General features: G+C 40.9%; 2 protein-coding genes across 2 annotated transcripts; both read left to right on the top strand.

The window, feature by feature from the left end:
* The first annotated feature begins 38 nt into the window (after nt 1-38).
* Nucleotides 39-6997, top strand: LOC129595632 (uncharacterized). The gene is made up of 23 exons (XM_055492690.1): nt 39-305; nt 381-550; nt 708-865; nt 1038-1120; nt 1377-1459; nt 1701-2165; nt 2209-2376; nt 2532-2810; nt 3066-3222; nt 3305-3531; nt 3766-3875; nt 3934-4038; nt 4099-4238; nt 4302-4355; nt 4430-4510; nt 4657-5042; nt 5245-5373; nt 5478-5608; nt 5832-5881; nt 5940-6038; nt 6151-6354; nt 6422-6529; nt 6603-6997. Exons 1-23 carry the CDS (start codon nt 227-229, stop codon nt 6674-6676), a joined length of 3540 nt encoding a protein of 1179 aa, XP_055348665.1. The 5' UTR covers nt 39-226; the 3' UTR covers nt 6677-6997.
* Nucleotides 6998-7719: 722 nt separating this feature from the next.
* Nucleotides 7720-15618, top strand: LOC129595649 (uncharacterized). The gene is given in 27 exon segments (XM_055492720.1): nt 7720-7977; nt 8046-8141; nt 8227-8300; nt 8569-8726; nt 9962-10035; nt 10152-10225; nt 10291-10504; nt 10567-10787; nt 10849-10957; nt 11100-11236; nt 11304-11417; nt 11476-11643; nt 11705-11989; nt 12061-12220; nt 12293-12519; nt 12583-12692; nt 12762-12866; nt 12932-13191; nt 13247-13327; nt 13409-13794; nt 13897-14025; nt 14211-14344; nt 14437-14492; nt 14577-14675; nt 14843-15046; nt 15131-15241; nt 15352-15618. Coding segments are annotated over 27 exon segments (3933 nt in total). The 5' UTR covers nt 7720-7904; the 3' UTR covers nt 15426-15618.
* Nucleotides 15619-15680: the final 62 nt, after the last annotated feature.

The following is a 15680-nucleotide window of genomic DNA, read 5'->3' as shown; positions in this document are numbered from 1 at the left end:
ACTGCTGCAGATCATGATTAAAGACTTTGACTTTACAGTAGAAGGTCATATACGATACAAACGTTCGAAATACTCACGCTCGCATTTTGCGCCGAAAGTTAACGCTGAAGTTGGTTTCACTGTCGTCTATTTTAGTTGGGTCAGCTTGCGAGACGGTGATGCAGTTGTTTTTAAACCATCACTAATCAGTAACAGTGTTTGACTGTATTTGTCAAAAAACACAGAAATGGGTCCACCAGTCGAAACCCATGACGCCCGCGATGGGAGCAGTGTCACAGTTGTGATCAATGGAAAAAAATACAACGGTAAACTATCGTCCGATGCATTCATATTAAAACTAACAAACTGCGATCCAGGAGACATGTGCTGCATATTTTTAGTACCAACAACGTATTCCGACGTCTCCCTGAATGATTACTTGCGGGATCACCTCGGGCTAACTGGAACCAAGGTCATGTGCAGAGAAGGAGGATGCGGAGTGTGCATTGTGCATGCCGCATATCCCGATACTGCCGGCAGCGGACAAATTGTGCAGCGCTCAATTAATTCCGTGTGTATAAGTCGTTCTGTCGATATTAGACATGTAGTGTGTAGTATTAAATTCGGTACAGTAACAACCTCTCATACAAAATATATATACTTCGAAGTATCCATAAAATTTTGCAATGAATAATTATTTAGACTTTTGTTGTATATTTTCGAATCAGTGCCTGTGTCCCATTCTCTCTTGCGATGGTTGGGAAATCACCACAGTTGAGGGCATTGGAGATCAAAATAAGCCTCATGTTATTCAATCGCGCCTCACGGAACATTATGGAACACAGTGTGGCTACTGTACATCCGGTTGGGTTATGACTATGTACAGGTAATTAAATACGATTTTCGCTTTTGGCATTTATTGTTTAAATTTTTGGTAAATCTGTGCTAAATTACAACTTGGTTTAATATGCAAAATTTTTATATCGTCAAATATTGTCAGGGTTGTTCCTCGTTCGCTTGTCATGATATTTTGTAATGTGTCGATGTGTCTGTTGCAGCCTTGTACAGAATGCGCCGGAAGGCCAGTTAACGAAACAGCTGGTTGAAAATGGTTTTGATGGAAACATATGCCGTTGCACCGGTTGGTTGCATTAAATGTCAACAACATATTCGTAATTTATCATATCAACAGTTTTCGTTTCTGACAGTTAGAAACTAATCCTTTAACAGTAATTGCGTTTTACTTATATTTGGGACGCCTCTGTCAGGTTATCTTAGGCTTTTCTCCATTTCTATTTATACATGCCTTAACTCGTAATTTCTAATACAAAAAATATATGTAGGTATATACTTGTATATATATAGTTACATAGTATTATTATGTTATGATGCGTTAGGTTATCGTCCCATTTTGGATGCCTTCAAATCTTTCGCAAAGTCTGACAGTGACGAAGACGCCAAAAACTGTTTGGATATTGAAGTAATCTGAAAACGTTAACAGGCTGCTATTAGGGGAACTGCAATTAGTTTAACTTTAACCATATATATTTCTGAAGAAGGCGCTGTGCTAAAATTTATCTTAAACTTGTAAGTTAAGCATTTTTTATTCTGACTGTGAAAGATGAAGTAGATAGATTTTTTGCTCATGTCTTTATTGTCTTCGCGTTCGGTACCGCTGACGCGCGCTGATACTGACCGGTGGGCTTTGTTGCATTTCCCAGGATCATAGAACACCACCTTGCGTAAAATCGCGCCACTGCCCCGGACGCTGCGGTAACGGTCACCAGACCCAGGTGGAAGTTTGTTCTTTACCGAAGACCATAACGGAAAATGCTTTCCCATGGTATAAACCGACTTCACTCAACGAAGCTTACCAGCTTATTAAAACGAACCCGGGAACGAGTTTTTACTACGTCGTGGGTCACACCGGCATTGGTGTTTATGACGATCCGTTCTATACAGCCTATATGGACATGAAAGGCATTAAGGATTTGTACAAAGTGGACAAGACGGACAATCTCGTTAGCATCGGAGCTAATCTGCCATTGCGAGATGTCATCGAAGTGTTTCGTAAATACCGCGACGCACCCGGTTTTCAACATCTTCCGGCATTAGCCGAAATTATCAGCAAAACGGCGCATGTATCAGTGAGAAATGTTGGATCATGGGGTGGCAATTTGGCTATGAAAACAAATTTAACAAAGTTTTATAACAAATTCTTTTTCGCAGATTCATGCGGATGCAACAGAAACATTTCTAACCGGCAAAAACATCGCCGATGCAGCCATCTTACAACAAGCCTTGAAAACACTAGCGAATGAAATTAAACCAGTCGATGTGCCGGCAGAAGCCAGTCCCAAATACAAAACCTCTCTCAGTTGTTGTTTGTTTTACAAGGTAAAGCTTCCACTGGGTCAGAAAGAATTAGCAAAATACTGATAGCATTTTGTAGCTTAACTACGAGGGAATTCATATTTTAAACAGCTAAAATACATAATTGTTATGCAGTAAATTTCTTTGACTGAATATTTCCAAAGTTTGTTTTGCTTCAGTTTGTTCTGGAAATTGTGGGCGACTATGCCGATCCAGTCTTTCGTTCCGCCGTTGGGAATATTGCACGTCCCCTTTCATCCGGTACCCAAGCATTCGACACAAAACAGGAGGAATGGCCGTTGACTCAACCCATTCCCAAGATAGAGTCCCTAGCGCAGTGTACCGGTGAAGCCAAGTACATCAGTGACGCTTTTGGAAGTCATATTCTCCATGCCGCTTTTGTATTGACAACAACAGCCAATGCCACTATTTTTCGCGTGGACACAGCGTCTGCCTTGGTACGCACTACCAGCAGTACCATAGTGCTATAGATAATTGTATGGCTATCATTTACGGTTAAGCATAAGCATTAGCCACATAATTATAGTTCCAGTAGATGTCTAATGGCGAATTGTATTTGTATATCTTATCAGTTATTATGAAATTTGGTTTATTCTGATAAGGTTTTTATTTGTAGGAAATAGTTGCTCCTGAATAATTAAGTCGTTTTATTATTTCCTTAAAATTACATATAATGGTAGCGGTTTATGTAGGCACTGTCCGGCGTTCGGCAAGTTTTCACAGCCGCGGATATTCCTGGCAAAAATAACGTCAGCCCACCCGCAACTCTGGGGCCCACCGATCCAGAAGAACTGTTTGCCTCCAAACAGAGTTCCTATGCGGGACAACCAGTGGCGCTGGTGGTTGCAGGTAAGGTGGATCGTAATCAGTCATCACACAGCACGATAATTACTGTATTGATGTGTGACCTATAAGTGGCGAACATGCGCAGATACTAAAGCGGTAGCGGAAGCGGGAGCAAAGTTGGTCAAGGTCACCTACAGCAACGTGAAAACCCCCATCCTTTCCTGTCAAGACGCCATAAGCCAGAAATCATTTCATGGTCAAATGCAAAGCATCATAGTAGGCGATCCGGATAAAGCGCTAGCGCAGGCGCCGAATAAGATCAATGGCGAACTGGAGATTGGTGCTCAAGCACATTATCACATGGAAACCATGGTACAATTGCCTTAATAATGCAAAATCTGGCTGTAGTCAGATAATTTCGCTTAAATCTTCCATAAACGTAAAAATTAAAGTTAAAAAAAGCTGCAGCTAGTTTTGATTACGTATTGACAGTAATACTAGGATATGAAAATATTTGTTAGAAAATATATGCAAGATATGTTGATAAATAATACGTTGTTGTTCAAAGTTTCAAACTAAAACAAAGGCTTTCTATTGTGCGTAAAGGTTTCGGTAGCTTATCCAGAAGAAGACGGTGTCAGCTTGGACGTTGGTACGCAATGGATTGATGGTGTGCAAACCGCCGTATCACAATGCTTAGCGATTAAAAAGCATAAGTAAGAGAAGCATGTAGTTTCTCCGAAGTTAATCAGCTTTATGAGTTCCTGGTTTTAGGGTTAATATTTCCGTCAAGCGATGTGGAGGAGGATTCGGCGCCAAAATTTTCCGCACTAACCATATATCGGCTGCTACAGCGGTTGCGGCGTTTTTGCTGAAGAAGTAAGAATGATTACAGTAATACCCTTCTCTGGAATACTTGATCACCTACTATTTTTGTAGACCTGTCAAGATGCATATGAGCCTCTGGGATAATTCCCGAACTATCGGAAAAAGATTTCCGTATTACGGAAAATATCAAGTTGGTTTCGATAAAACGGGGAAATTGCTAAGCGTTATTTGTGATGTATACAGCAATACCGGTAAGGCATTCTGACATTCTGTGGTTTCCGAAGGTTTTGTATAAATAAACTGTAACTCTTTAGGCGCTTTTAATGCCGGAGCTGCAATCGGGGGATGGAAAGCGAGAGGAGATAATGGTAAAAAGTATTTTCTCGACCGTATGGAATGATTAATGTTATACTGGGATGTAAAATAATATAATGTGTTGCAGCTTATTTCTGCTCCGCATGGAAGTTCAACCTTTTTAACTGCAAAACGAATGTTGCGCCGAACACCGCATGTCGAGCTCCAGGTTTGTATTCTCAACCACGTAACACAATAGTGCTTATTACAAAACATGGATTTAATTTATTAAGCAAGACCAGCTGACGAGCTGATCTGTTCCTGTGCCATAAATGTAATCGAAAATATTAATTTTAATAATTTAATTTTGTGAAGGGAGTACGGAAGCAATATATTTTATCGAATATATGATGGAGCATATATCGAAAGTGCTACAAAAGCCATCCATCGAAGTGAAAATGCTGAATTTCGTGAAAAATGGCGATAAGCTGTTGGACGGTTCCACAATTAAAGACTGCAACATAAAAGCTATTACGGAGCAGCTCTTGCAGACATCGTCATACAGTGAACGTTTAAATACTGTTAAGCAATTTAATAAGGAGAACCGCTGGCGGAAACGAGGAATTAACGTGGTTCCCATGCGTTACTCGTGCTCTTGGGCACGTCGACAGATCAATTGTCTGCTAGCTGTGTACCACGGGGACGGTACAGTTGCAGTAACGCACGGCGGAGTGGAAATTGGACAAGGCATAAACACTAAAGTAAGGTCATCGCGATACTGCGTTGTTCGAAAAATAATTATTGTTGTTAGCCGTGATTAACCTGAATAAGCAGGACAAATGCCTTTTGGATATGACAAATTCTGTGTATTGGCGAAATTCTTTTAATTTTTTGTGACGTGTTTGCAGTGCATAACCACCTGTTTGGCGTATTCGTTAATAATTCAAAATCTGTCATTTTCAGGTGGCGCAAGTTGTTGCTTACGAGCTCGGCATCGATATGAAGTATATCGCGATTAAGGCTAATGCATCCCTTACGGACGCCAACGGAACACCGACTGGCGGCAGCATTACAAGCGAGATAGCCTGCATGGTAATTCTTTTGTTAAATAACATGTCTCGTGCTTTTTGCAGCTCCATTAAAATCTCGATATTCTGCGAATGGAAACAAAACTGCAACACGCAAATTGATCTTAGGCTGCGATTAGTTGCTGCGATCAACTAAAAGCTTTGATGAAGCCGGTAAAAGATTCTATGAAGTCTCCAACTTGGGAACAGCTGGTGGAAGAGTGCAACTCCCGGGGAGTCGACCTGACCGCCCGAGCACTGTAATGTGTTTAATAATAAAAACCATTGCATTCCGAAAGATATTTTGTGCCCTAATGATCTGCTTACTTTCAAAGTCGTCGTCACAGTTATTTGGTAACTTGTATCTTTTGCAGTTTTATATAAAACGGTTTTCATTTTTTGTCCGTAATCGTAAATTGTCAGTAAAAAGAAAACGGCTAATCAAAGAAAGGATTCGGTTTATTTTATTTAATATGATTCCAGGGCTGCTCCTCATCCGCCTGGACCGACAGTTTACAACACCTACGGAGCTAGTAAGAATTTACGGAGTATCGCTGTGCCTTGATTATTAATAGTCTCTGGTTTTTCCAGTGTGTACGGAAGTGGAACTGGATGGTTTAACCGGCCAATATCAAATTAACCGCCTTGATGTGCTTTATGATTGTGGTGAAAGCATGTCGCCATTGATAGGTAAAAAAGGACCTTATTTTTTGAAGGCGTGAAACTGTTTAGAGATTTTTTATAAAATCTAATAATCTGCCACATACTCAAGTAGTCTTAGTTTTGCTTATTAATTTTTCAGACGTTGGTCAAATCGAAGGCGCGGTCATTATGGGACTAGGCTACTTCACTTCGGAAGAGATTATCTTTGACAAGAAAACTGGGAGCAATCTGACCTTTGGCACATGGAAATACAAACCTCCAACGACAAAAGATATTCCTGTGGACTTCCGGATCACCATGTTGAAAAACGCTCCAAACCCTAGTGGTGTTTTACGGAGCAAAAGTAAGCTACTACAAAGACAACGGTTTCGTGTTTTTGCAAGCTCGCTCCATGGTTATCGGTTTTGCAGTTGTTGCGGAGCCGCCACTGTGTATGTCGGCATCTGTCGTGTTTGCTCTGCAAAACGCTATATTCGCTCATCTGAATGAAACTCAAAAGGACGACTGGTTCCGCATTGGTACGTGTGCTATATTTATCCCACACAAAAATATCGAATTTGATTTACAGATATTTTTACTGTTCTTTCGTAGATGCTCCTGTTACTGTTGAAAGAACACAGCAGTACTGCAGGATTGAGAACGAACAAATGCTACTTAAAAAATAACCGCTTTCACCTAATTAAGCAGTGCGGAATCACACCTAACACCATGTTCAACGCAAATTGTTTGTGCTTTACCTTGTATTTTGATATTTATTACCATTAGGCGCATCAGTGCTTCCTTCCTTGTAACATTTCGGTTGCGTCCTAGTGGCGACCTAGAGATACATATTTTGTGTAACTTTTTCATTCCGTACTGCTGTATCTCACGAAGTTCCCATTGGCCTGCATGATCATCCTTAATAACTTCATATTGTTGGGATGCAGCATAACGAGCTTGCATGCAAATTATTTTCGAAGGTTAACTGGATTATTTATTTATTTTTGCTTAATCCGGTTCACAGTTCTGCGTGTAAAATTTTTTTATCATGATGCAATTTGCGGGAAAAGCGCTTAATCATCGTTTCATAGTCATCTTATTGAGCATCTTGATAATATTAAATGTCTTTTGGTTCTTACTGGGTCGATTAGGCTGTCAGCACCCTGCGATCTGTACAAAATATGCCTTTCTCGGCTTTTTATCTTTTCCAAGCTTTGTCAGCGATGCGGTTAGATTGACCGCGTAATAAAAACAGAAGTAGCGATGCCCTTTTCGGAGTCGCTGAACAGCCCAGATGGACATGAAATTAGGATGAGAATCTCAAGACAGTTAATGATAATTAGATATTAAAGGATAATTACCGTAGGTCTCTTATTCTGGTACTAATTTATGTGCGTTTTTAATGTGTGCGGATTATAGTAATCAGCATTTTCTTAGATGCGGTTAACTACGTTTACTGAAAGGCTCAACATTTCTCAACACCTTCCAAGCGAAACAAATTTGACCATTTAACACATTGATCAAACTTGCCCTTTGTGTTATTTAAATAAGTGACATAATTTCTTGCCATTTTAATCAATAAGAAACCTTTTATAAAATCGTCACGCATGACTAGATGTTGCTTCTTTAGTACATGTTTCCAATCACCACTCAGCGATTCTCTCAAAAGCAATCGATTAACACCTTGTTTTCATTACGCTACTTCGTTTTCAATAGATGTATACCTTCAACGACATATTTCGAAAGAGCTTATTGTCGTTCCGTATCTTTACGGTCTTGCATATCTTGTCAGTTTCTAAGTAAGAGCAACATTTTGACATTGAAAGGTCAAGTGGTTCTGCATTCAGAAGTCTTTTTTCGTAACATTGCGAGCAGCAAAAATTTGCATTCGATTGCATGTGATTGACCGCACAAATGACACCGCCAACTGTTAAGGAGTTGAACGATCAGCAGATTGTGGTGACCATCAACGGAACACAGTACTATGGTAGGTATTACTCATTAATGACTTTATGCAAATTAGGCGTTATACAGTAATATATGTGATTTTTATAGTTCCGACCACCTTTTCGGAAGTCTCGTTAAATGATTTCCTTCGCTCACATCTTTTACTGACGGGAACTAAGGTTATGTGTCGAGAAGGAGGATGTGGTAAATTACTTTCGAAATGTTTTATAGCTGCATATTGCCCGTTCGGATTGGGAAGTATAGTTAAAATGAAAAAACCCCTCTTTAGGCGTTTGCATTGTAAATGTGGCGCACAAAGATCCAGTTGGAGGGAGTCAGTTTGTTGAACGCTCTGTGAACTCAGTAAGTTCACTTTAACCACTTTCAACCTAGCAAAACTGGCTACTGATGCCGAGTATACTCATGTGATTCCACTGCGCTGGGTGACCTTTCCGTACATCTCACCTTCCTTTATCCTGTCAGTTATGGAAACAGCTTTTTTTGTTTTTTTGTATTGCATACTAAACCATAATGCACTATCCGATATCCGGACTGCTATTTGGTTTTAAAGAGAGGGTTTTTTTATGCGTAGAACTGATATGCATGGTAAAACATCGAATGCCCTTTGCAGTGTTTGTGTCCCATCTTGTCATGCGATGGCTGGGAAATCACTACAGTGGAGGGTATTGGCAATCAAAGCAAGCCCCATCTGATCCAGAGCCGATTAACCGAGCACTATGGCACCCAGTGTGGATTTTGCACACCGGGAATGGTCATGAACATGTACAGGTAACAAGCGTGACTTTGCCCTTTTTGTAATAATTATGCAAAAGTAAGTAATCTTACTTTTCTTGCAGTTGCTTTATCTCATAGCCGATTGCTTTTTATTCTAAAAAATTAATTCCGCATCAGAATTTTGCGTTTTGTTTAAATGCTTGAAGAGTCTCTGCATGCCTTTGCATCGCACCGGCGTAATTTTACTGTAAAACATTTTACTGTAAAACATTATTGGTTTGGTTTTGGTTTTAATGCTTAACGTCTGCAAATACAAGGAATCACTCCTTATCGAGATTTGCAGACACGGTCAATTAAAAACTTCAGCGGAAAAGTAGTCCCTCCACAATAATGCAAGTACAGAGTAAAGCACAGCAAGCATTCACTCGTCAGAAAAACTACACATTGGGCAAATACTGTCAACAAAATAACATACACTTCAGGATTGCGCATCAGCGAGAGAAACAGGATTCAGTAAATCCATTCCCTAACAAAAACATTGGACGGCCAGATTTCAGGGTCCAGAATTCTTTCAGACATGTCTTTAAATGTCCCAATGCGTGCAAAAGTGGATGTTCGCTTGTCTCCATCCGGCGGTATAAAAACACTTACAAATCGTGTTTGGATTCCATTTTCGTTCAGCTGGGCGGCGAGAAATTGATTGTATTCTTTGGCGGTTTTAAACAGAGTTTCCAACGTGGGATGCCACGCACACAGAAATCCGCATGGGGCTTGCGATTGCACTGCAGCGTTTTGACCAGTTCACTTCGAGGTTTTTCGGTCGTCGTATCGGTCGCCATCGTTCCACGAATCATACGGGGTTGACGTTTCGCAGCTGCAGCGTATGAATCTGCTGCTGTCTTCCTTGCTGGTGGAGAAACAGAGGCATGTGCGGTACCACTCGTGCGTTATTCATTTTACGTGATTGATGTGTAACGCTCGTTCATATCCGGTAAGGGCCCTTTCACCAAGAAGTTGAATACAGATACAGATGCACTGTTAACCGGTAAGAAAAAGAGGCTTTCACCAGGGTGCACAATTCGGAATTCGTTGCACTGTACTTCTGAGGGATCGTTTGGTGTTTCAACTGGAAAACATTTGAAGAGCAAGTTTTGTTAACCACTCAGTATTCAAAATGCTGCATTTTTTATATGAGCTTGTAAGTGTGTACGTCTGGATCTAACGGGTGTACGTGTCTGAAGACTCGAGCGTTACCTATACAAGTAGTACCATTCGCTATGTTGTTACAGTCTGTTACAAAACGGTAATCTGCGACAACAAGATGTGGAAAACTCGTTCGACGGAAACATCTGTCGCTGCACGGGTACGGAATATACATTATATATAAATGACACCCTGTACCGTAAATTGTTCCATTTTGGTGCGCGATTGGTATTATATAAGGTAACTGCGTCCTATTTTAAGTGATTGCATTTGCAGGGTACCGGCCCATTTTGGATGCTTTCAAATCGTTTGCTTCCGCGGATGCCGGTTCGGGAATTCCTGATATCGAAGTGTGTAACCTCATAGCTTATTGCTAATACAACAAACAGATAAATTAGCCGGTTACTTGACGCAGAATTCCGATGCGGTTGTCGCGTTGTGCCGGAAGCTTGGGAATGCCTGTTCGACTAATAGCTTCAAAGGTCATCACTACGTGCGACCTTTGTGCAACGCCGTAAAAGACTTCGCTCCACCATGGTACGCTCCGACAACGCTCAAAGAGCTGTACGATCTGCTGCCGCAGGTGACTGGTCAAAATGTTTACTATGTCGTTGGGCATACTGGCAAAGGTAACATTCGGTTGATCAGACGTACTGAATTGGAAGGCATCTCAGAAAATATCATATACCAGGTGTATATGATGATGGACCCTACGATGCATATATCGACCTAAAGAAAATTCCTGATCTATATGAAATCAGCTTCACGGAGGATACATTTCGTTTTGGATCCGCCATACCGTTGAGGGATGTTATTGAGACTTACAAAGAACTGTCGGTCAATGATGGATACCATTATTTGTCGGAACTAGCCGCGCTACTCAGCAAAACGGCCCATGTGGCCGTTCGCAACGTTAGTAAAATCATACAGATACATTTTGCTATTCATGTAACAGAAGTTAGGGACCGTATAGGTTGGCTCATGGGGTGGGAATATAGCCATGAAAAACCGTCATAAAGAATTTCCTTCGGAGACATTTCTTACAGTGGTTGTTTCCAATGCCACCATATTTACCGGTACTAGTGCAATCCTGATTTTCAGTTTCGACCTTATTTGGCAACTCCAGAGTATAATTATATAAAGACATTTTATGAATGGTGTAGTGTGTTTGATTCCAGAACTCGTAGACGGCGTTGCTTTATTTGGTTTTTGGTTCTCTTTTAGGACCGGACAACAAAAGCTATAAAGGCGAAGATTTCGTAAATGCTGATTTAAAAGGAAAAATCATCTTGCGGGCAGAACTGCCAGCTTTTGGGAATGACTATTACTTCAAAACTTACAAGATTATGCCACGATCTCAGGTACAAATATTTCTGTTTACAAAACAGATTCCACATTTCATTTGGACGACTCTGTCATTTTATTTAGAACGCGCATGCCATTGTAAATGCTGCTTTTCGGGCAAAGATCGACAAGGCACAAGGAAATTTTGTAATTTCCGAGAAACCTTGCATATTGTTCGGCAATATTGCGACAACCTTTGTAAGGATTCCATTACTTAGAAAACTTTTCGGTATAAAGTAATCGTCACCCAAATTAGGTTCATGCTACACAAACGGAAGGTTTTCTTGTGGGGAAGGACATTGGGGATGTGAATGTGTTGCACCAAGCATTGCAAATACTGAGCAAAGAGGTCAATCCGGTCGTGGATCCATCGGAAGCTATGCCGGAAAACAAAAGATCAATCTGTCTGTCGCTACTTTACAAGGTATATGCAGTGAAACATGTGAGTTTTCGCAGATTACACTTAATTTTTTAAAAATTTGTAGTTTGCTTTGATGATTGTGGGTGATTATGCTGATGAACGGTATCGCAGTGCTATTGCCAGTTTACGATTAGAGCGACCGGTATCCAGCGGGTCGCAATCGTATCCTACAAAACCAGGGAATTGGCCACTGACGCAGCCGATTCCCAAGATTGAATCCATGATCCAGTGCACCGGCGAAGCGAAGTTCATTGCGGACATTGAACAAGAAGGAATGCTGCATGCCGCTTTTGTCCTCACTACGCAGGCTAATGCTACCATTTTCCGGATTGATGCTGCTCCGGCATTGGTAAGAATCAGTTACACATTTCATAAAATTCTTGATAGGCAACAGTGAAGATGACCGTTGTGTGTCAATAGGCACTTCCGGGTGTTGTGCGAGTTTTTACGGCATCCGATATTCCCGGTGCGAATAACATATTCCCTCTAAACGACCCCAGCTATCCGACGACCGCGGAAGAATTTTTAGCTGTTCGTCAGTCTTTCTATGCCGGACAGCCGGTTGCCATCGTCGTGGCAGGCACGTATTTACTCACTGTAAAGTTTTAGTATGTGTGGTTAATTAAGCTCATTGTCAGTGTTGTGATTACAGAAACGAAAGAACTCGCGGAAGCGGGAGCGAAGCTTGTTCGGATCGATTACAGCAACGTCCGCGTACCGATCCTTACCTGTCAAGATGCGATTCGACAGAACTCCTTTTATCCGAGTGCTCCTGCGGTGATTGTGGGCGATGCGGATGCTGCCATTGCCAAAGCACCGCATAAAATTACCGGAGAAATTCAAATTGGACACCAGACCCATTACCACATGGAAACGATGGTATCATTAAAGGTCACAACTTCACACCAATCGGTAATTAGCGTAAGGATTTTATGTTTGTAGGTTTCGGTTGCATATCCCACTGAGAATGGTGTGGACTTGGACGCTGGAACGCAGTGGATTGACTATGTACAGGATGGTGTCGCTAACGTGACAGGCATACATAAGCATAGGTATCCGTTCATATCGTACTTAAAACAATTTATTTCAATATTTTACTGATTCCTGTCCTCTCTACTTAGAATAAATGTAACGGTGCGACGGAATGGCGGTGGGTATGGTGCAAAAATCCATCGCAACAATCATATTTCTTGTGCATGTGCTATGGCGGCAGTCATTTTGAAAAGGTCAGTCGAATTCCTGTACTATATTTTCTGAAATCATCACTCAATCATAATCAGTGCTTTTTTAGACCCGTAAAAATGCATATGAGTTTGTGGGACAATTCACGGCTCGTTGGCAAACGATTTGCATATTATGGAAAGTACAACGTTGGTTTCGATGACGATGGGAAATTACTGGGTGTATCCTGTGACGTCTACATTAATGTCGGTCAGTGCATTCATAATCACGACTAAACACAAATTATCCTCAGAATTTTTTTGTTTGTTTTTCAGGGAGGTTATTTCGGTTGTCCTGCAATTGGTTTTTGGTCGATTTACGGGGATAACGGTAATTCTAGCCTTTGTCACAAAGATATCTGTCTCAAATGCAACGTCTTTTCAAGTGTACAAATCGGACAACTGGAAATTCAATTTGTTTTTGTGTAAAACAAATATACCCTCCAACACATTCGCTCGTGCACCAGGTAAACTTTGGAAACCTTTCATCACATGTTGAGCAAAATGTTTTTACGTATGTATTGTCTTTGAGAGTTTGTATAATTTAGCCAGCACCGAAGCAATCCATTTTATCGAAACCATGATGGAACATGTGGCCTTCGCTTTGAAAAAGCCGGCAATTGATGTTAAACGAGCCAATTTTTACAAAGACGGTGACAAACTATTGGTTGGAACAACTTTAGATAAATGCACAATTGCTCCGATCACGTCGCAGCTACTGGATTCAGCCGAATATAACAGCCGTGTGACCGCTGTTGACCAGTTCAATAAAAGTAATCGGTGGCGGAAACGAGGTCTGGCCGTCTCGCCGATTCGGTATCCCTGCTCGTACGACCTGGGATACTTTAACTGTCTCGTAGCGGTGTATCATACTGGTGGTTACGTAGCGGTAACACACGGTGGTATCGAGATTGGCCAAGGAATTAATACTAAGGTATGCAAAATTCTTGGTGCTTCTTTATAAATCAGGTAAAGCCGTTAAGGTTTATTACATTTAACTTTTAGTAAAATTTGACTAAACAAATTAGTTTTGTAGGTTGCTCAGGTGGTGGCGTATGAACTGGGCATTGATATAAAATATGTGGAAATTCAGCCAACCCAAGCCATAACAAACGCTAACGCCGTCTGCACGGGTGCCTCAATTACCAGCGAATTGGCCTGCTTGGTACGTTGCGTAAGATCTCAATATCCAAACGAGTCAAATAAATTCAGTGTTGTTGGTAATATCTGCAAACCGCCAATTTTTTAAGAAACCTGCGAATGCAAAATAAATTATTAGATTGATTCTATTGAGATTTCGTCTATTTGGCGGTAGTTGTAGAGTAAATCTTAATAAATATTGTTTTTTAGGCAGCTATTCAATGCTGCAACCAAATAAAGACAAGTATGCAGGCCACCAGGGATACCATGCCGGCGAACTCGAAATGGGAGGATGTTGTCGAGAAGGCTTTCTTAGCAGGCGCAAACCTGAGCGCGCAAGCATGGTATACTTGTGGGAAAAGTTTAGTTTGAGTACTAAACTGCTGAGTAATAATAGCTACTTACATTTAACATTTTTTTGTTGAATTTTGTGCAGGGCAGCACCAAAAGCCGAAGGTAGAAAGCCTGTGGTGTACAACACGTACGGCACTAGTAAGCACTACATATTGTGAGATTGCTATAGCCCTTTAGGAAAGCTGGAATTGAACGTTACACGGCATGTATTGTCCATCTTAGTGTGCACTGAAGTGGAGGTTGATATTTTGACTGGAGAGTACCAGATTAATCGAATTGACATTCTGTATGATTGCGGGGAATCGATGTCGCCACTGGTCGGTAAGCAGTTATAGCTGTACATGTCATTTGGTCACTAATTTGAATGACGGTTGCCTACGCAAAGCGCCTAAATATGTAGTTGTAAACATTGACAAGTGTATTAAATGTAAAACCATGGCTAAAGTTGTTTTTATCCAATTGAAAAATAACATTTAATTCTGCTACAGATGTGGGACAAATTGAAGGCGCAGTGATGATGGGTTTGGGATATTATACTTCGGAAGAAGTGCTGTTCGATCCAAAAACCGGAGAAAATCTGACTTATGGAACATGGAAGTATAAACCTCCAACGACGAAGGACATACCGATTGATTTTCGTATCGCTATCCTGCAAAATGCTTCCAACCCGTATGGCGTTCTGCGCAGTAAAAGTAATAGCAAAAATTGTGGAATATAACCGTGTTCGAATTTCTTGTACAGAATTGTTAATAACATTTGGTGGTTCTGATCGATAGTTGTGGGAGAACCACCATTATGCATGACAACGTCAGTACTTTTTGCTCTTCGAAACGCCATCTACGCACAACTGCAGGAAGCCGGAAAAGGAAACACCTGGATATCAATGGGTGAGCCTTTAATAATTACAGTTGGTAAACTTTGTCGAACAACGCAATATACTCAACTATATAATATTATGGGTGGTATGACCTACGAGTATTTTTTGAATGATCCACAGAATCTCCATTAACGGTGGAAAGAGTGCAGCAGTACGCCCAAACAGATGTCTCCCAAATGCGCTACAAGGACTAATGACCATAACGAGCTCGCAGCGGCTGTGGACTGCACGGAAAACGCTAATTTAACAATATTCTTTCTGTTTTCTTTGATGTACTTAAAACGCTTTTCAGGCCGAATGTGTCATTTTTATTAAATGGATTTAACTAGTACTGGAACGGCGAAAAACTGCAGTTGAAAACTGCAACTTTTCCGGTTGAGGTTTATATTCGACGCATTCGAGATGTACAGCATTAAGGAAAAATAAGAGTGTCAGCAATAAATCAATTA

This window comes from Paramacrobiotus metropolitanus, unplaced genomic scaffold (assembly GCF_019649055.1).
Source record: "Paramacrobiotus metropolitanus isolate TYO unplaced genomic scaffold, Prichtersi_v1.0 Parri_scaffold0000080, whole genome shotgun sequence".
Lineage (NCBI taxonomy): Eukaryota > Metazoa > Tardigrada > Eutardigrada > Parachela > Macrobiotidae > Paramacrobiotus > Paramacrobiotus metropolitanus.
Note: the sequence above shows the minus strand (reverse complement) of the source record. Positions and strands in the feature narration are given on the sequence as shown.

Coding starts and splice junctions, on each gene's coding strand:
- LOC129595632 (XM_055492690.1), top strand. CDS start 227: ATGGGTCCACCAGTCGAAACCCATGACGCCCGCGATGGGAGCAGTGTC. Junction 866..1,037: donor TGGGTTATGACTATGTACAG/GTAATTAAATAC, acceptor TGTCTGTTGCAG/CCTTGTACAGAATGCGCCGG. Junction 5,609..5,831: donor GACCTGACCGCCCGAGCACT/GTAATGTGTTTA, acceptor ATATGATTCCAG/GGCTGCTCCTCATCCGCCTG.